At 42.6% G+C, this 20,797-nt stretch overlaps 1 protein-coding gene across 9 annotated transcripts in view; it reads left to right on the plus strand.

Annotated features, from left to right (window-relative positions):
* Window positions 1-20,797, plus strand: part of Magi1 (membrane associated guanylate kinase, WW and PDZ domain containing 1) — a 609,660-nt gene that overhangs the window by 469,418 nt on the left and 119,445 nt on the right. For all 9 annotated transcript variants that reach the window (XM_032906058.1, XM_032906056.1, XM_032906057.1 and 6 more), the window contains exon 3: window positions 4,610-4,729. In XM_032906058.1, the coding sequence (XP_032761949.1) occupies window positions 4,610-4,729 (120 nt within the window). The remainder of the gene's footprint in view (window positions 1-4,609; window positions 4,730-20,797) is intronic.

Genomic DNA, 20,797 nt, shown 5'->3' on the forward strand with positions numbered 1-20,797 from the left:
TAGGAGGACATCTAAGACTCAGGAAATCCTTTGTTCGCTTTTATTTTCTCCTCATCTTCTTTCGAATGGACCAGTTTGTTGTATTTGAGCATGGAGGCTGAGTGTGAGTTTACCCTAAGAACAAACTTGAGGCAGATCCTCTTGCGGCCTGTCCGAAGCGACTCTATCCCTGCCCCACACTGGGATTTCCCAGGAGATGTTGGCTGTCAGTGCCTTACAAGTTGCTGACTAAACAACTTTTTTCTCTTGGCTTCAGGACCTCGCCCTCCTTTGCTTCTTCCTCTCAGACACCTGGTTGTAGTCTTTCTCCCATTCCTAGCATGGAAAGTAGAAGGTCTTCCGGTCCCTCCTGTGCTTCTTGGCTTCTCCAGATTCTCCTTGCATTGTCTTTCTCGGTGTTCCGCCATCAGATGCCCCTGGCTTGCTACCTGAGCCCTCCTGACGGCTCTGTCTCCACTTGACCTTCAGGTGTCCAAGGCCACTCTTCCTCCTCCGCACCAAAGGCTCTGATTTCAAACTTACCAGAACCAGGGTGGACTTTCTGACCCTCTTTCTTGAAACGATTTATTCCATGATTTCAGTTTTTACAAACAACACTGCCCGTTGGTCCAGGTTAAAAACGTTTTTTAAAAGTCTTCGTTGTTCTCTCTGACATAGCACATCTAATCCACAAGCAAGTTACTTTATGTTTGTCTTTAAAATGCAGACAGAATAATTCTAACCTTCCTGGTAGGAGAGAGAATTTTAAAGAGAGACACTTGTATTATGAGACTATTGAAACAATGCCCTTCCCTCCAAGAAACCCTAAAATTTCTCTGGAAACCTCACACTGGGAGAAGGAAAGGCTGACATCCTAGTGTTAATAGCCTTTTTACCTGCTCTAGGTCCGGCACCACAGTGCCCCAAGATATCTGCTAGATATCTTAATCTCAGTCAGCAAAGCCTCTCACCCGCTTTGCTCCATCCCATATCACACTGCCAAAGGCCTCTCTCTGAGCCTGGCAACAATCTCTCTACCCATCCAGTTCCCAAGGCAGGCTGCCACCATGGCAGAAATATACATCCTAATTCCGTGGTAGCTCAGTGTCCCAACCGCCACATATTCTCTTAAACTTAAATCGCCACATGAAAGAACACACAACACAATAACCTCTGATCCAATTGATAAGATATAATTGCCCACCTAGACATACAAAGCCCTGTATACATCCATCCCTTAAGGATATTTGTAACAACCCGTAACAGTACAGCGTGGAATCTTAACATCAGCCTCCATGTTCTCTCCGAGGCTACTCTCCCAGTCTCCTCCTGTCTCTTCTTCCCTCAAACTTTTCTCCCGCCCATCCTTTCTTCTCATCCAATGACAGGTCTCGTTCTATCCTGTATTCTCCTCACCTGTATGATCATCCCACATCCTAGTGCCAGTCCACGGAGGAACTTACCTCCCCCAAAGGATTCCTCAGTCCTGACTACTTGTCGGATCACTTTGCAAGACAGATGGACAGTGCTGGGCAGGATCACAGCTTGACTGGCCCTGCGTAGTAATGCATAGCTCTTATACTCTGTGTAAACCTAAGTCTCAGAGCAGCACCCTCAAGATGGATCTGGGGGTCATCAGACCTCTTTACTTGTCCTTCCCAATGTGGCTACGCTGAATTACCTTCTTTCTCTGCTTTTCTTGACACCTTGTCTCTTTGATACATGGAGGGTGGTTGGTTAAACCAGCTCATTGGAGCTTCCAAGCATAGGCTCTGACCGTGAGAACTTCAATAACAGTGTGACGGGATGAGATACGTGCCCTCATCTCCATACTTCATTTTTATGTGTATTGCTGGTTTGCCTGCGTGTATGTCTGTGGAACATGTATTGGAGTTACGGCCATGTATGTGAGTGGCCACCCTGTAGGGCTGAGAGTCAATCCTGGGTCCTCAGGAAGAGCAGGCATTGCTCTTATCCACGGAGCCATCTCTGCAGCCCCCTCTTATATACTGTTAATAGTCTGTGCTGTGGACCGTGCCACAGTGATTTAAGGTTTGTGTGTTTTGTAGTAGAACTCTGACTGCCGCTTAGCACCTGCACCTTCCTGAGCTCTGATTATCTCAGTCGTGGGCACTGTGACTGCCCCTGATTTGCCATCCTGCTTTTCCCTTACCCACCTCCCCTACTCTATCCATAGGCAGCTCTCTGTAAAGTCAAAGATCTCTCAGCACTAAATGTTGAAAGGCCCTGCCACGCTCTAACCATCCAGGAGCTTCCTGTCTTCCTAAGGAGTGTAAAATGTGTTTGTCTTTCTTCTGGCCCCATCGTGCTTTTGTTGTCAGCTGGTTCCTGTCTTTTTGTTACAAAGCGGCCATTCCTCAGCATGCCGGGCCATGCCCACACCAAAGCCTCCAGGAGGCTTGTCCCACTGCCCGTGACACTTTCTTGACACCTTGAATGAGCCAGGCTTTTCCTGGTTCCTAATCTCAACTTGCCTTCCACCCCTCAGCTTGCCCCCTTCCTCCACATTCCAGTCTCCTTAGGCTGCCTGGCACCACGATGCTTTCTAGGACATTGTTCTTCCCTAGAATAATGCTCTGTGCTTGTGTACAGATATGTGTATTTCCTGTCTCACAGAGCATGGGCAGTTTTTGTTATGGCAAAGGACTTGCCTTGCTTGTCAATGCTTTCTGTGCATCCATCCTCACTCCGTGCACTGGGATCTCAGGAAACACTCTGTGGTCAACACGAACAGTGGCATTTATATACATACGTACATGCATACATGGTTGTATGATTGCGACTGTCACTGTGGAATCTGAATCGTAAGAGTGTGTAAACTCATTTAACTCAAGCCACATAAAAACAATACTGGGTAACAATGGCTGATTTCACGTGTTATCTCAGCAGTCTTGTTCAGGAAATCTGTGCTGTAAGAACCATCGTTAATCCTGTCTTGCAACAAGGACATTGAAAAGTAATAGAAACTTAAGGACAGGCCTGAGACCATGAGTAGATCGAGGATTTGTACTTCCCATCCAAGCCTCTGCTCTCCCATGGTATACACTGCTCTCTATTTTCTCAAGTATTAACTGCGTGCTGGCATTTGAGTTTCCGCTTGTTTGGTTTTCTTTCCTGGGGATGGAGCATGCTAAGCTAACATTAAGGATCCTAGCCTGTGAGAAATGGGATAGAAGTTTAATGATAGCACATGACCCGCTTAACCGTTCAGGGAACCAGAAGTAGGAACAAGGCAGCAAATATTGTAGGAGTAAAGTTACGGGTAACACACAATAGGCTCTTTGCCTGGAAGCCATGTTCTAGGAAGGAGAAGCTACCATTCTGTGAAAAAAAAAAAAAATGAAGCTATCTTGTAAGACATTTGGATTTAAGGCATTTTAACATTTGGGTGCACTGAGAAATAGATTTCAGCCTGAGCAAAGTAGTAAGTGATGCTTGAGGGTTTTGACCTGAGGAAATTATAGCTACACAGTACATGCATGTTGACACCAATCTTACACAGGTTTCTGATGCTACACCACGCCCAGGGTGTTAGAACCACTGCTCACATATGGCTGCTTAGGAAATTGCTTTACGGTGACAAGGAGAGAGTTCTGGGAGGAAGGCAAATCCCTGCTTATTATACTGGTGGAACTTTCAATCACCACCATAGATGATGCCTTGTGAACTCGGCTCTGAGTCTCATCCGCTAGCCATGGGCCTGTAAGGTTGACACACGATCAGAGCTCGCACTGTATGGCTCTGTTTTGTTCCTTGTAACATCAATCACAGGTTGCTGGTACATACCGTGCGATTGCATCTTTATTTTTCCCTTTGCTGTGTGTGTGAACCACATTCCCCCTTTTTGCTTCCTTTCTTTGGTTGACACCGTGCTGAAATGTGATAGATAGCTTCATAGTTCAGAGCCTGGGCTGAATGTCTTAAATCCTCTCGGTGACACGTGTCATTTCCTAAGAGAAATGGATACATTGATTAGCCGTTGAGAGTATGAGCAGATTAATTCAGGGGGAGTTTTCCTTTCATACACGGTGTCCTTTCTCTGTCCTCGGAGCTCATGGGTGTCCACGTTTTACGGGGCATAATAATTACCTGGAGAGAGGCAGCATTTTAATCCCTGGTTGATGTCCAAGCACAGATTGGGCGTCACATCTCCACGCACTGAGCCTGTGTTATGGTGTCATTTTCTTCAAAGGCTTGTTACACTGGAATTTGCCAGATGTATTGAAAACAAGGATTTCAAGGCCTGTGATAACAATACAACCCTTTAGTCTCTGAGCTCAAGGTAGATAAGTTGGTGGCATTTACTGGAGTCCTAAAAGCAGATAATTGTGAGCCTTGCCTGTGTGGCATTGAATTTAATTTGTTTTATTTGCTTTCTGCATTAAAAACAAAACAAATGCTAAAACTGTCTATGGATTGCCTGTGTTCCCTTTCCCCTGCTGGAAGGAAGGGCCATGGGATGGAGGATGCTGTTCTGTTAAGGAGCTGCTTTTCCTGGGCCCCTGTAAGTTCTAGGCAGCTCACAGAGCAGGTTTGTTAATTATGTAGGTTGGAACTCCCTGTTCTAATGGACTGATGGCATCCTGGGCCTTTGTCTTTTCTGCTGCAGGCACAACCCGGTCTCCCAGAGAAGGAGAAGTGCCTGGCGTCGATTACAGCTTTCTGACCGTGAAGGAGTTCCTGGACCTCGAGCAGAGTGGGACCCTGTTGGAAGTCGGCACCTATGAAGGTGAGCTGCCCAGCTGCCCTGTGGCATTCCCAGTTCCTGCAGTGGTCCAGGCAGTGTTTAGACTCTGAAGGAGTCTAAAGGAGTAAGAAGAGACTCACTTACCTTAACACGGTCAATGCCAGCAAGACCTGGGAAGGCTCGAAGGTTCTTTTTGCAAGTTCTTTCTCTTTTTTACCATTTAAGCTTAAGGACATAAGTTTTGTGGTTTGATGTGGACACGTGTACACCTTCACTGCATCATGGGTTCACTGTGCGAGCTTATAGGAATTTGTTTTTATCTTGAAGACATGGAATTCCATTCTTAGCAGGAGATGGTTTTACCTGAAAGTGTATTTACGTAGACCATAAAGAACCATCAGTGAGTTTCCTATGCCAGAATGCTGCCTATTGGGCTGGAATTCGGTGCCATGAGCAATGTGACTGCTGACTGGAGCTCCTGCCTTGGCTTTGGCTTTTTTGTTTTTGTGTTTTTAAGTTCACTTGAGTATTAGTATGCATGCATGTCCACACCTCTGTGTGTTCATGGCTTCTTGTTTTACACAGAGGACCATGTGCACTGCATGCTTTTGACGCCTTTTCTTCTGTTTCTTGTTCTCTCTTATAGATCCTTAACATTCAGTAATAGAGAACTTCTTGTTTTCCTTCCTCAAATCGCTGTGTGGTTCTTCATATGAATGCGTCATAACTTATTTAGTTTTCTTCCTCTGGCTAAACTTTCGGGTTATTTTTAATTTTAATTTTTTAAGGATTTTTTTTTACCATTTAAAATATTTGTAATTTTTTGCTCTCTTAGGATATTACTGTATGAACATTAGCTGTAGTGAATGTGAGTTTCTATAAATGAAATTTCTGTGTCAAAGCCAAGTAGGAGAAAAATTACATTTCCTTCCTTGTTTGGGGGTTGTATTTTAAATTATCTAACTAGTTCTCTATATGTGGGTTTTTCATACCTAATTTTAATTTTTTTGACATTTCATAGTTATATTTATAGGATATGGCATCATATTTCATACATTTGTGAGGATCAGATCAGGACATATACTTAGAACCCCAAGGCTGTGGGGCTACTGAAACCAAAGGTCATGAGTTCAACACTAAGCTGGACCACAAGTGATATTCATCATTTCAAATCCTTGTCTTTTGTGTTATGAACAGTTCAAATGCTTTCTACTGGCTGATTTGAAATATGTAATTAATTGGTGACAGCCACAGTCATTTTATCATGCTACAGTAAGTTGGAAGTTCTTTCACTTACCTAATTGTATCAGTGCTACCGTAACCGTCCTCTCTGTCTCACCCACTCTTCTCAGCCTCTGAGAAGAATGCTACCGTTCTCCTCTGCCCTCTCCTCTTCTATTACACAGCTAGTAAGTCTTACACATGCAAGTAAGAGCACGAGGTATCTGGCTTTCCATGCTCATCTGTGTTGGCACCAATGACAGAGAAGAAAGACCTCATATAGTCCTACCTAGCACGATACTCAGTATCTTGAGGATGATCTTGAACTTGAAATCCTTCTGCCTCCAACTCTCCAGTGCTGAGCTTACTGGCATACTGGGCAAGCGTGTTGTCAGCTGAGCTACATCATTAGCCCCAGTTTTTGTGACTTCATTAGTCCATTGTCTATAGAAATAGTGGTTTCTTTGTGTTTTCATCTGTGATCAACACTCAGGTTGATGTTATCACCTGTCCTTTGTGAACAGTGATAAACTTGGGAGTAAAGGTGTGTTTTATCTGCTGATTTCTCTCTGGACATCATATACATATATACTCAGGAGAGTCATTGTTGGATTATGTGGTTTTGTTTCCAGGTTTCTAAGGAATTTCTGTGCTGTTTTCTGTGCTGGATGCACAACTTATATTGTTTAAGAATTCCCCTTCTGCTGCAGTTTGCTGGGTGCTACTTTGGTCTTCTTGGTATTAGCCGCTCTGCCTGGAGTGGGACAATACCTTGCTATGGTGTTGATTGAGTTCTGATGGTGACTGATACTGGGATATTTTTATGCCCTTGTTGACCACGTAAATACTGGAATGAAGATGGAGGTGACACAGTTGAGAAACAGTGAAAGCAATTCATAATGTATAAACAATATTAAAAAGAGATGAAAGCTCGGAAGGCAAAATAAACTGAAATAAAACTCAAAGTGAAAATTTCAGAAATTGAAGCAAGAAATTCAGAGGAAAGACTCACCAACAGATTGGATCAAGGGAAAGTGAGAATATCAACTCTTAAGACAATCCAGAATTGGATCATTTAGTCAAGGAATGTGTTAAATAATAACAACAACAAAGATAACGGACACAACATACAAGGAACTGTAGGACAATATGAAAAGAGAAAGTACTCAGGAATAACAGGTATAAAAGGAAAAAAAGACTCAGGTCAAAGACCCATTGTCAATGAAATCAAAGAGGAAAGCTTTCCTAATCTGGAGAAGGAGATGCCTGTCACAATCTAAGAGGCACACAGAAGAGCAAATAGAGACAACCAGAAAGGAACTTTCCACATAACCGTCAAAATAGTAAACGTACACAACGAAGAAAGGAGATGGAGAAGGGGAGAGGGGAGGAAGTGGAGGAGGAGGAAGATAGGAGCAAAGCTAACATTTCAGGAGAGACTATGAAAACCTGAAGCACTTAGATAAGTTATAAAAGACCAGATACACCAGTCTAGACTAATATACCCAACAAACTTATCAGTTATGAAGGAAAATTATTTCCATGATTAAAACAGTTATTAAAGCAGAATCTATGACTACCAAGGCAGCTATACAGAGGAGATGGAAAGAGGAGGTTTAAACATGCCCAAGAATCAGACATAACTTTATTTGAATAGAGCACTAATTAAAAGTTGTCTATTAAGATACCACAAAGTAACAGGAATTAATACATATTGTTCAATAATAGCTCTTAATGGTCTCAATTCCCAAGGAAAGACACATCGACTAACAAATTTGATTAGAAAATAGGATACTTTTTTTTTTTTTTTTTTTTTTTGCTGCCTCCAGGAAATACTCTCCACAGTTGATGATAGACACCACCTTAGGGTGAAATGATGGAGAAAAATATGAAATTATAAACAAGAGGAGTAATTATCCTAATATCTGGGGAAATTGACTTCAAATTAAAACTATTCAGAAGGGTTAAAGAAGAATACTTCAGGGTTGGGGATTTAGCTCAGTGGTAGAGCGCTTGCCTAGCATGCGCAAGGCCCTGGGTTCGGTCCCCAGCTCCGGGAAAAAAAAAAAAAAAAAGAATACTTCATATTCATCAAAGTATTAATCCACTAACAGTATTACAATCTAACCATTTATGCACCAAATATAGGAGCATTCAATTTCGTAACAGAATCACTATTATATCTAAAACTACGGACTGTGTCCAACATGGTGATGATGGGTGGTTTCAGTACCCCACTTAACAATAGACAAGTCGTTAAGTAAGGGGAAAATTAAAAGCCTGTACTGAGAAACTCTGGACTTAAGGAATGTTAGGTCAAATGGACCTAACAGGTTATCCATGTAGCATTCACCCAAGCACTGACAATTTTCCCAACAGTCTATGGAACTTCAGTAGACTGCATGTGGACTTGAAGCAAGTCTTACTAACAAATACAGAACAATTGAAATCACACACTGCATCCTGTCTGATCATAAGGAAATAAAACCAGATTTCAACAGCAATAGAAACTATAAAAAGTCCACAGGCTCCTGGAAACTGAACAGCGCACTACTGATGACAGTCAGGTCAAAGGAGTGATCAAGAAGGAAAAGAATGAAAATGAGAACACAGCACACCAAGATTTGTGGGATGCAGTGAAGAGAGTCCTAAGAGGAAAGCTCAAACTATAATGTTGCCTCGAAGACCTTGGAAAAAATATAATAAACAAAACCCAAGAGCAGTTGGTGGAAGTGTGCCCTTTCGATTTCGTGTGCTTGACATAAGCTGGGGTTGTTTGGGAAGAGAAAACCTCAACTAAGAAAATATCCCCATCAGCTTAGCTTGTAGGCAAGTCTGTGGGGGCATTTTCTTTATTAATGATCTGTATTGGTGGGCCTAGTCATCTGGGTGGTACCATCCCTGGGCAGGTAGTCCTGCATTGTAGAAGAAAGCCAACACAGCAAGCCTTAGAGAATAAACCAGTAAGCTGTGTCCCTCTGTGGTTTCTGTTTCAGTTCTTGCCTCCAAGGTGTGCCCTGACTTTTCTTCATGATAGACAGTAAGCTATAAGATGAGATAAGTGCTGTCCTCTTCACGTTGATTTCGATCATATAAAAAAAAATCAAAGGAAGACAAAAAGATAATGACAATTAGTGCTGAAATTAAGGAGGTGGAGAGGGAAATAAAACAATACGAAGAATGAAACAAAGAGCTGCTTCTTTGGAAAGATAACAAAGTCGGCAGTTTGTTAGCCATGTTAGCCATAAGGGAAAAAGAGGATCTGGATTAATAAAATTAGGGATGTAATCACAACAGATACTGAAGAAGTCCAGAGAATCATGAAACATACTTTAGAAGTTTGTATCCCTGTCCCCCAAACCGAAAAGTTAAAAGAAATGGATAAGAACAATGTACAGCCTACCATAGGTACATCAAGATTTGATAAATAATGAAAATGTGATATAGTCAAGTGAAATTCACAGGTAAATAGATAGAGCTGGAAACAATCATTCTGGGTACAATAACCAAGAAAGAAACATCACATACTTTCTTTCATTTGTGGATGTTACTTTTGAATCTTCAGATATGTGTGCTCTTTTGGAATATGCATAGAGGTCAGGAAATGAGTAAGGGGCCATGAGAAGAGCTTTCAAGAGAAGGGAACTAGAACTCAATGATATAAAGGGCTAAAGAGTAATAATGGATCGGGGAGAGTTATCATGATGTTGAGTATAGTAGGAGAGGGTAGAGGAAGGAACCAGAGAGAGAGATAAATAATACCAATGTTGTTCCAAGAAAAGTCATATGGAGAGCTACCACTATAGAGGCATCCTAAAATATATACATGCACGCATACGAAAAGAGTTAGTGTGTAATTACCCTGTAACCAGCTAACAATGCCCCTACTAGACCATAGATTGACAACAGAAAGCTCAGTGCCTAGAACAGGTTACCTGTTTTGAAGTTTTGTGCAAGTTAGTTTACATAGATGCCCAAACATTGCAAGCTATAGCCAATGCTATTGGTTTTCCTCTAGAACTCGATGATAGAACTGTATTGGCAGAGTCAAAGAGTGTGGAAGAATGAAGCTGGCACTCACCTATAAGTTTCACCTGTTCTAGGTAGCTTCCATACTCCTGGACGGTATTGTGCTATTAGACGAGAAAAGGAATCATCAGTCTTGCCCATTCTCTCATAGCTGAAGTAACAACTGGCCTTTAAAGACATGCCCACTGGGGCAATAGTGGCATGGCCATTATGGGAGTAACCAACCACTTTCTAGTTCGATTTAAGTCCCACCTAACAAGGTGAAACCCATACAAACAGATCAGAGCCACTAGGGGAGAACCTATACTAGTCTTTTGCGAAGCAGACTTACTATTATGCCCATACATTAATGCATCTCAACCCTCATCACAGAGAAACTACTGTTCGCAGTAGCTGGCAGTTAATGCAGACATCCACAAGTGGTTTAGGTGCAGAGCATAAGGGACTGCAGAGTGCTCATCCCTAAGAGTACTTTGTGACTGTGTGACTCATAATTCAGTGACTTTCTGTAGAGCAGGTACGGCCTCTTTGTTTAGAAGATAGTGACTGACCTCACCTGAAAGCATGTATTCTTTGAGTCTGGGAGCCTTACTTCCCAAGTGTACATCCCATACATTTGCCCTTTTAGAGGCATGGCTAGAGGAATTGGGGGAGAGCATAGACTTTAGACAGGGGTTGAGTATGGAAAAGGAGAACTAAGCTTATTCAGATGTTTCTGTGACAGGTTCCACGTAGGTAAAACAGGTTCCTCTTCTCGTTTGCTGACATCAGTACAGGACTGGCACCAGTACTGTGACTGAAGCTTCAGAAGGGGACCTGGGGCTAATGGAAGGTTTTCATGGCAGCTCTGAGATACTAGGTCAGGAGTCACTCCCAGCTCAGATCCAGCAGTCTCCCCCCAAACTCAGAAGGATACCCTGGGTGTAACAGGCAGCTTGTTGGTGCTGTACTCTGACTTCCTTGTTTGGCAGCAGGAAACTTAAAATTTTTCAGAAAATCCCTGATTGTCTTCTGTTTCTATGAATGCTGGTTGGTTATTTTGGAATTGAAATCTTCTCACAGTCCGAATTAGTCCTTTCCACGTTTTATGCGTTTTCCGAGGCTTGCTCTGCAGCCTTTGACCTTTTACTAGCTTAATTTCACATCTGTACGAGAAGGCTCTTTACTTTTCGGAACCAGCTAGAGTTTGACTTTCACAAGCTGAAAGCAAATGGAATTTTTATTAAATGCCAGATAAGGCCCTTGGAGTAATGCTCCTAGATCCCCGAGGCCTGTCCCTCCACAGTGGTGGCTGTGTCTGGTGGTAAACACTCAGGAGTGGGCAGCCTTGCCATCACACTGTTTAAATCTCAGTTTCCACCCTGTCTTACAGAGCTCTGTCCCTCTGGCAAGACACTTTATGCTTGGAGTCTCTGTTTTTCCCTTTGATAATTGCACTGTTTCCTTGTGAGTCAGACTGAATGAGGCAGTGATTGGAAACAGTTTAGTGAGGGCCTGACACGGTGCGCTCCCAGTCAGCAGTCGCTCTTATGCGTGTGCACGGGCTTACCTAAATTGCTGCACGATGTATTCTGTCTTCTTCCAGCTCTGCCAGCGAGTCTCTGGAGTCACTTCCCAGGCTCCACCCACCTTTTACCATCTGGAATGTCTTCCAGCCTCTCATTACAGAAATGGAGGGCCTGGTATTAAAAGATGGAGCACTCTTTTTTTATTTTTTTTATTTAGATATATTTTTTATTTACATTTCAAATGTTATTCCCTAACCCAGTTTCCTGTCCATAAGTCCCCATCCCCTCACCCTCCTCCATATGGGTATTTCCCCCTCATCCATCCCCCTTATACCCTCCCTCCCGCCCCCAACATTCCCTTGCACTGAGGGTCCAACCTTGGCAGGATCAAGGGCTTCCCCTTCCACTGGTGCCCCAACAAGGCTATTCTCTGCTACATATGCAGTTGGAGCCCTGGGTCAGTCCATGTACAGTCTTTGGGTAGTGGTTTAGTCCCTGGAAGCTCTAGTTGGTTGGTATTGTTGTTCTTATGGGGTTGCAAGCCCTTTCAGCTCTTTCAATTCTTCCTCTAATTCCCCCCAAAGGGGATCCTGTTCTCAGATCAGTGGTTTACTGATAGCATTCACCTCTGTATTGGACATGCTCTGGATGTGTCTCTCAGGAGAGATCTATATCCAATCCCTTTCCACATGCATTTTTTAGCTTCATCAGTCTTAATCTAGTTTTGGTGGCTGTATATATATGGGCCACGTATGGGGCAGGCTCTGAATGGCCATTCCTTGAGTCACTGCTCTAAACTTTGCTTCCATATCCCCTCCTATGGATATTTTTGTTCCCCTTTTTAAGAAGGAGTGGAAGCATCTGCATTTTGGTCATCCTGCTTTTTGAGCTTCCTGTAGTCTGTGGTTTGCATCTTGGATAATTCAAGCTTTTGGGCTAATATCCACTTATCAATGAGTGCATACCAAGTGTGTTTTTCTGTGATTGGGTTACCTCACTCAGGATGATATTTTCTAGTTCATTCCATTTGCCTATGAATTTCATGAAGTCATTGTTTTTGATAGCTGTGTAGTACTCCATTGTGTAGATGTACCACATTTTTTAAATCCATTCCTCTGTTGAAGGGCATCTGGGTTCTTTCCAGCTTCTGGCTATTATAAATAAGGCAGCTATGAACATAGTAAAGCATGTGTCTTTGTTATATGTTGGAGCATCTTTTGGGTATATGCCCAGGAGAGGTATAGCTGAGTCCTTAGGTAGTGGAATGTCCAATTTTCTGAGGAACCTCCAGACTGATTTCCAGAGTGGTTGTACCAGTGTGCAGTCCCACCAACAATGGAGGAGTGTTCCCCTTTCTCCACATCATGGCCAGCATCTGCTATCACCTGAATTTTTTGTCTTAGCCATTCTGACTAGTGTGAAGTAGAATCTCAGGGTTGTTTTGATTTGCATTTCCCTGGTGACTAAGGATGTTGAACATTTCTTTAGGTGCTTCTCAGCCACTCCATATTCCTCAGTTGAGAATTCTTTGTTTAGTTCTGTACCCCATTTTTAATAGGGTTATTTAGCTCTCTGGAGTCTAACTTCTTGAGTTCTTTGTATAGTTTGGATATTAGCCCACTATCAGATGTAGGATTGGTAAAGATCTTTTCCCAATGTGTTGGTTGCCATTTTGTCCTAATGACACTGTCTTTTGCCTTTCAGAAGCTTTGCAGTTTTATGAGGTCCCATTTGTTGATTCTTGATCTTAGAGCATAAGCCATTGGTGTTTTGTTCAGGAAATTTTTTGCAGTGCCCATGTGTTCGAGACTCTTTCCCACTTTTTCTTCTATTAGTTTGAATGTATCTGGTTTGATGTGGAGGTCCTTGATCCACTTGGACTTAAGCTTTGTACAGGGTGATAAGAATAGATCAGTCTGCCGCCTTCTACATGCTGACCTCCAGTTGAACCAGCACCATTTGTTGAAAATGCTATCTTTCTTCCATTGGATGGTTTTAGTTCCTTTGTCAAAGATCAAATGACCATAGATGTGTGGGTTCATTTCTCGGTCTTCAGTTTTGTTCCACTGATCTATCTGCCTGTCTCTGTGCCAATACCATACAGTTTGTATCACTATTGCTCTGTAATACCTCTTGAAGTCAGGGATGGTGATTCCCCCAGAAGTTCTTTTATTGTTGAGTATAGTTTTCGCTATCCTGGTTTTTTTGTTATTCCAAAAAAATTTGCAAATTGCTCTTTCTATCTCTATAAAAATTATGTAGGAATTTTGATGGGGATTGCATCAAATGTATAGATTGCTTTTGGCAAAATGGCCATTTTTACTATATTAATCCTGCCAATCCATGAGCATGGGAGATCTTTCCATCTTCTTAACTTTCTCATTATTACTTTCTGGTCTACCATTATGTAAACTGAGTACCCTGAAACTATGAGCGGAAACAGCCCTTCTCCTTAAGAACAAAACAGACTACACAGCATAGTCTTCAAATTTCACTATTTGAATATTTGATTCAAATCAAATTTCACAAATCAATATTTGATTGCCTTTGTTCGGGTAAGTGTCCTTAATAGCTGCATAAAGGCTTGTTTTCTAGCCCACGGTGCTGTTGGGAAATGGTAGGACTGTTAGAAAATGGAGTCAGGCTTGAGAGGTGGCTCAATGGTGAAGAACACTGGCTGCTCTTGCAGAGGTCCTGAGCTCAATTCCCAGCAACCACATGGTGGCTCATAACCATCTGTAATGGGATCTCATGCCCTCTTCTGTTGTGTCTGAAGACAGCTACAGTGTACTAGCACACATGCAATAACTAAGTCTTCAAAAAAATAAAAAATGATGGAGTTAGTATAGTTAGGCAGCCTTTGGAAGTCGTACAGTATATGTTTTTGAAGCCTGGCTTCTCCCGCCTCTCTGTTTGCTTCTCAGCCACACGATATGAACAGATTGCTTTGTCATATACATCCACCTCCCTGCTCCCACAGTGCCAAACAAGGCAAGAGAGCCATCTGATTCGGGCTAGAACCTCTCAGTGTAAAAGAACAGTGCATCCAGAAAGGGCACCTGCAGCATGCTCTGGAAGTCTCCAGCAGCTGCCGTCTCCAGCTGCGAGACAGGAGCTTGTGGCAAAGGTCAGGAGAACTGCTCCAGACAGCAGCAGAGCCCACTCATCAACACCCAAGGATGACTGGAAAGCAGACTGACTATGCTCAGTCCAGAGCAGGTTAGAAGGATGGCTGTGAATAGGGGGTGAAGCAGCCAGGCTCAGTTTCCAAAGCCAGTGAGAGCCTTGCTCAGTGTGCAGCACTCAGTGTCTTTTCAGCTTTGCATACGGTAGCCACTAACCCACTGGGGCTCTTCAGGCTGAAGAGTTAGAATGTTGTATATGTGCATATGAGCCCGAATGTAGATGCCCATGGAGTCCAGAACAGCAATTTTATTATTTCTGTGTCTTTATTTATCTTTGTTATATTATTTATTTATAATTAAAAAACTCTTCAAGAAGAATTAAAAGTTCTCTGCAGGAACAAGCGCTCTTAATGCTTAGCTGTCTCTCACACCCCTGAATAGTTCAAGTTTCATGGATTTTTTTTATTTTCTTTTTTATCATTTTTTTCAGAGTTTCATATAATGTATTTTGATCACACTTAGTACCTACCCTCAATTCTTCCCAAGTCAATCCCACCCTTCCTACCACACAATTTTTTGTCCATTCCCTAAGCCCTAAGTTCTTGAAGTCCAATTTGTACTGCCCTAGTTTGGAACGTGTGACCTTCCACTGGAGACTGGTAAACTTAACCAGGAGCTCCCCTCTTAACGTAGACTCTCTCCCTCTCAACAGCTAACACATGTCAGGTCCACAGTTAGGGTCGAGGCCTTGCACCCCTCTCCTCTCGATGCTGGCATTTGCTCTGACTTGGATTTGCACAGGTTTTGTGCATGACATTCCAGCTCCTGTGAATTCATATATTGGGGCTAGAGAGATGGCTCAGTGGTTAAGATCAATTAAGTTTCTAGCATCTGTGTCATGTAGCTCACAATGGCCTATGTCTCCAGTTCTAGGGAGATCTGATGCCTCTGATCCTTTTGGGCATAGACAGACAGACACACACGCACGTTCTCTCTCTCTCTCTCTCTCTCTCTCTCTCTCTCTCTCTCTCTCTCTCTCTCTCTCTCTTAAAAATAAAATAACTATGATAATTTAAAAAATTACCACTGTGGCAGCTGGCCACTGTGTTTATTTCAATGTCATTTTGAATAAAAATTTATTTAGGGAGAATTGAAAGTCCCACAGAAGAACCTCTTTCTCCTCACTTGCCAACTTTGTGTAGCAAAGACATCTTGAGCTGAATTTGGATCCCCAGAATCCTTGTAAAGCTCGAATGCAGTAGCACAAATCCACATAAACACTGTACACAGTAGTGCGCGTACCAGTGAGATGGAAGACGAAGATGAGAGAACCATTGGAGGAAGCTTGTGGGCCAGCTAACCCTGAGAATGCAGTGGTGACTGCAGTAGCGACCCTGTTCAAAACAAGATGGAAGGCAAGAACCAACACCCACACATGGATATACATGGGCCAGAGCACACATGGTCATGAACTTAGTTTTATATACATGACACACACAGACACACACACACACACACACACACACACACACACACACACACACACACACACACACACCACAGAACCTACTGTGCATTTCATCTGGCATTTGGTGTTATGGTTAGCTGTGAACTGCATAGGTGATAGCAGTAGTGATGAATAGGCTGAATCTAGAGATACGTGTGTAACCAAAGAGCTGGATTTGGTGATGTGTTGCTCATTGCCAGAAGGAAAGAAGAGATAAGTGACAGTCACTGTCCTAGGACAAATCCTACCCTCTTGTCTTTATATGTCTCTATCTATATATCGTATCTATATCATCTATACCTATGTAGCTTCTAGATCTATGGTGCTAACATTTGCTAAGATAATAAACACTAGGTAGCTTTGGTATCCAGAGAGAAGAAGGCAAGGGGAGCCCGATTTTTAGCTTAACCTGAACTACATAATAAAAACCTGTCTCAAAAAAGAATGAAAGAAATGCTGTATTCAGAACAGATTTAGAGAGTGTGCAAGGACTTCATCATGGAACTGTCCCCTCATCAGCTGTAACTGTTGACTGGCAGCTGCCCATGCTCCCAACAGAGTAGAGCCCTGAAAGTCCTCTTTTGCAAGGCACAGAAGTTAATTAGTGGAGTGTGTCAGCTTTGCATTTTGAACCGGCTCAAACCAGCTCCTCATTCTTTTCTTGGACAGACAAGGTATCAAAGCAAATCAGAGAAAATAGGAATAAACTCCTTGGCCCAACTTTGAATACACTGAGCTAATTTATTTGATACACTGCTTGAAATAAATCAACAAAACCATCCCTGTTGGTACTTTTTTTTTCCTGCTGACATTTTTTGCTCTCCAATCCTGGTTGTTGCCATTGGGCGCACGCACCCTTGAGACTTCCCTGGGCGAGAGTTTACAATGGATGAACTATTCAGTGGGACTGATTCTGAACATGCCTGTTTTACAAATGCCTCTGGGTAGAAGACACTGATTATACACTTTGAGCTTCGCAAAGGTTTTCCTTCAGCATGGAAGTGCAGTGCCAGGGTGACATTTCAAACTGGAGTTATGGGCTGCATATTTCTGCATGCTAATTAGAAAGGGGATGTCAGTGTTCAATAATGGGATTGTTTTGCTTCCTGGAAGATCTGCAGAAAAGCAGCTGCCAGCAGTATACTTTTGGGGGACAGAGACATAAAGCAGGGTGAAGAGAGTTCATGTTTGTCATTGAAGAAAATGAGACCGGCTGGAGTCCTGTTCTTTGGCGGGCCCTGGAAGCCTTCTGCTGTGATAAGCTCTGTTGGCAAACTGCTCTGGAATGTTCTCTGTTGATAACGAAAGTAGCCAAATGAAACCTGTGCTTCGCTGGCTTTGCTCTGAATTTAAAGATGGGGAGGCTGGAGTTAGGAAACTTTTAGTTACTTCCTTGCTGGAGTTGAGTGCATAGATGTGGGACACAAACCTATGTTTTGATGCCTACATCATTTACAAATTATATGACTCTCCTCTCCTTCAACCGAAAAATCAGACTACTGATTACTTTTGCCGCAAGATAACCATAAATACTAGCTTGTCTCTTTTTTGGCCTCATACTCAAAGTCATGGGTACAGAGAAACAGCTAATTATAGGGTGTTGGTTTATTCCTTTTTATATGTAAATTTGCTTTTTTACAGGGTGGGGCAGGCACGTGGGAAAAGGAGCAGTGGAGAGAGTGATGAAAGTTTCTTTGAATGATACCATAATGTGTTGAACACATACATGGCAAAGTAGCATAGTTATATGTTGTGCAGATATAACTGACGGAGTGGAAAGAAATGCCGTGAGTCATGTCATGAAGAACAGGACCCACAGTACTGGTATCTAGGGCGATCCCAGGCTGGGATTTATGTGTGCTGTCACTGCTTGTTCCTTTATACATTCTGCAAAGTAATACTGAGTGACACTGCGTACCTTACAGACTGTGGCAGCCCTCAGAGAACACGGGCGTGCACAAAGACAGTCATGCTACTGCCGTATAGAACTCCTAACCCAGAAATGAGAACTAATACTAAATCAAACCACTTGATAAATGGAGCACAAGATGTTTGAAAGGGACAGGCGAGTGTTTCCCTGTTGATATAGCAGGATGAGGAGAGCTTTGTCTAGCCTGTTGTATCAGAGATAATGTCCTGAGCACAGGTAGTAGGGATGAGGGACCAAGGGAGGAATGGGTACAAGCACCACACGATACTGAGGGGCCAGTTTAAGAGGCTACAGAATGAAGCCCCATGGAGTCAGAGTGAGAAAGCGTATAGAAATCATCTGTAGACCAGCCTAGAGAGTGGGAAGGGCCAGAGACCTCGGGGCCCTGATGCCAAGGCCAACCTAGATGAGTTGATGTCTGTGTTCATTAACTGTACAGATGTCTGCACTTCTTACAGGAAAATGAAGACTTTATAAACTCTGCCTCCAACAGGATCTTTGTCCACTTGAGGTTGACATTGTCCTCAGTGGAAATGTTTTGTCTGTATTTCCCTCAGAGAAGGGCATTACCATCATGGTCGTTTGCTTATTTTCAAGTTCTTTCCCTTTAAGAGGACAGAGAAGGGTATCCTCATTTATGCTGAACTAACCGTGGTTCCTTTCTACAAAAGGGTGGGTTAGTTTTCTCTGTCTATAGATGGAGACCCTGTGACGCAGGCGAGTCACCTCTATACTGATTAGAATCTTGACTATCTGCTCTACCGTATGGTTTCAGTATCTGCATTTATGTTTCCAGACTGTCCATTAAGGTTTCAGAACACTGATATTTACCATGTAAAAAGATTTAGTTCCTTTTATCTTATTTCCAGTAGGTAGTGTAGTATTTACAATTTAGATTTTCTCCGAGGATATACATGAAATTATAACTTTTTGTAAGTCGAGGAACTGTGCAGACTTGTTTCAGTCTTGCTGAAAATACAGAGATAATACAGTCTTCTATAAGTAAAGCTCTAAAAATTGATTTGCAGCCCTCATTAATTTATACGTGTGTTAGAAAGTATTTTCTTTGGCTTTGGTCATGGCCACAGATAGTGGTTGTTAATTAAGGCCTGCCTTGCCTTCCTCTTTCCTTTTCCCTCCCTACCCACCACCCCTGTTGAGTTTTATTGTAGAACCTGCTCTGAAGTAGCAGAGAGGAAGGGGAACACATTCCCACTTGGGCTGAAGCCCGGGCACCTCAGGAAGTGTCTGTTGGGTAACGTGGAGACTGTGAGCCAGCCAGGTTCTGCCTTCACAGAAATGATACATCCTGCCAAGCACTGACCTTAATTAATTTTTTAATCATTTGCAATGCCTCGGATTATTTATGTCCTTCACACAGAGACCCCTGCACAGGTCGCATGTTCTCTGTAAGGTTTGTGCTTCTAAGTTGGCTAGACTTAGCCCGCTTATGATCACCTGTAAATCCTTGAAAAGGTGGAGTTTTTGGAAAGGTACATTTTGGATCTCGGAGTCCTGGAATACCTATGGGACTCTGTATGTGACCCGCTTGCCCGCAGTAACATATTAAAGGTAGGCCAAAGTTATACTCTTATTGACCAAAAATCCAGGGCCCAACATGTGCATCCAATTCAGTTCATTCAAAGGACAACTTATAGACTCTTTAAAGACTTGGAGTTGTAGTTTTTCCTTCATCTTTGCCATATGCTCTGCCTATGCCCCTGTACCTATGCAGGCTTTTGTATCACAAAATCCTTAAGGTACTGACCTGAGTTTGGTTCCAGAGTGCTTATGTGCCAAGAACAAAAAAAGACTACGGGCAGACATTCTCTGCATACAGGCTCAATTCCCTGAGTATGCTGGGCCCTGTCCTGGTTATTTGTCTGTCTTTTTCTCCTTGACATGAGCTAGAGCAGTGGTTTTCAACCTGTGGGTCACAACCCCTGTGGGGGTTCTACATCAGATATGTATATCATGATTCATAGCAGTAGCAAAATTACAGTTATGAAGTAGCAACACAGTAATTGTATAGTTGGGGGTCACCACAGAGGAACCCTATTAAAGGATTGTAGCGTTAGGAAGATTGAGAACCACTGAGCTCATTACTTGAGAAGAGGAGCCTCAGTTGAGAAAATGTTTCCTTCAGCTACACCAACAAGGACATGCTTCTGATAGTGCCACTCCCTGGGCCAAGCATATTCAAACCACCACAAACAGGCATGCTGGCTTTGGACGTAAGCTTGCTTATCAGTATTGCTGAGGTGGGGGATGGAGTAGTCTGTGGGATTATTTCCTAATAGTTTGTCTCTCCTGGTCTTCAGAGCACTAGTGTCTATTAGAACCATTCTGCTTTTTTTTTTTTTTTAAATTATTTATATGAGTACAGTGTAGCTGTCTTCAGATACACACCAGAAGAGGGCATCAGATCCACTTACAGATGGTTGTGAGCCACCATGTGGTTGCTGGGAATTCAACCTAGGACCTCTGGAAGACCAGTCAGCACTCTTAACCGCTGAGCCATCTCCCCACCCCCCATTCTCTTTTTAAAGATAGGTGTTCATTCATATCATTTTCAAATGGTGTATGGGAAGTAAACCAAAATATATTATTGAAGTCAAAATGTGAACCCCTTACATAGAAACTTCTACATAGAAGGTTTTCTATGAAGGAAAAGAAACTTTGGAGAGATTAGAATAATCTTAGCACCTCTGGTTGATGGAGCTTCTTGGAGAGTCTAGTATTGTCAAAATCATTTCTGTAGGATCACTACACTGCTGTTATGGATGGCAA

Source organism: Rattus rattus, chromosome 6 (assembly GCF_011064425.1).
Source record: "Rattus rattus isolate New Zealand chromosome 6, Rrattus_CSIRO_v1, whole genome shotgun sequence".
NCBI classification, from domain to species: domain Eukaryota; kingdom Metazoa; phylum Chordata; class Mammalia; order Rodentia; family Muridae; genus Rattus; species Rattus rattus.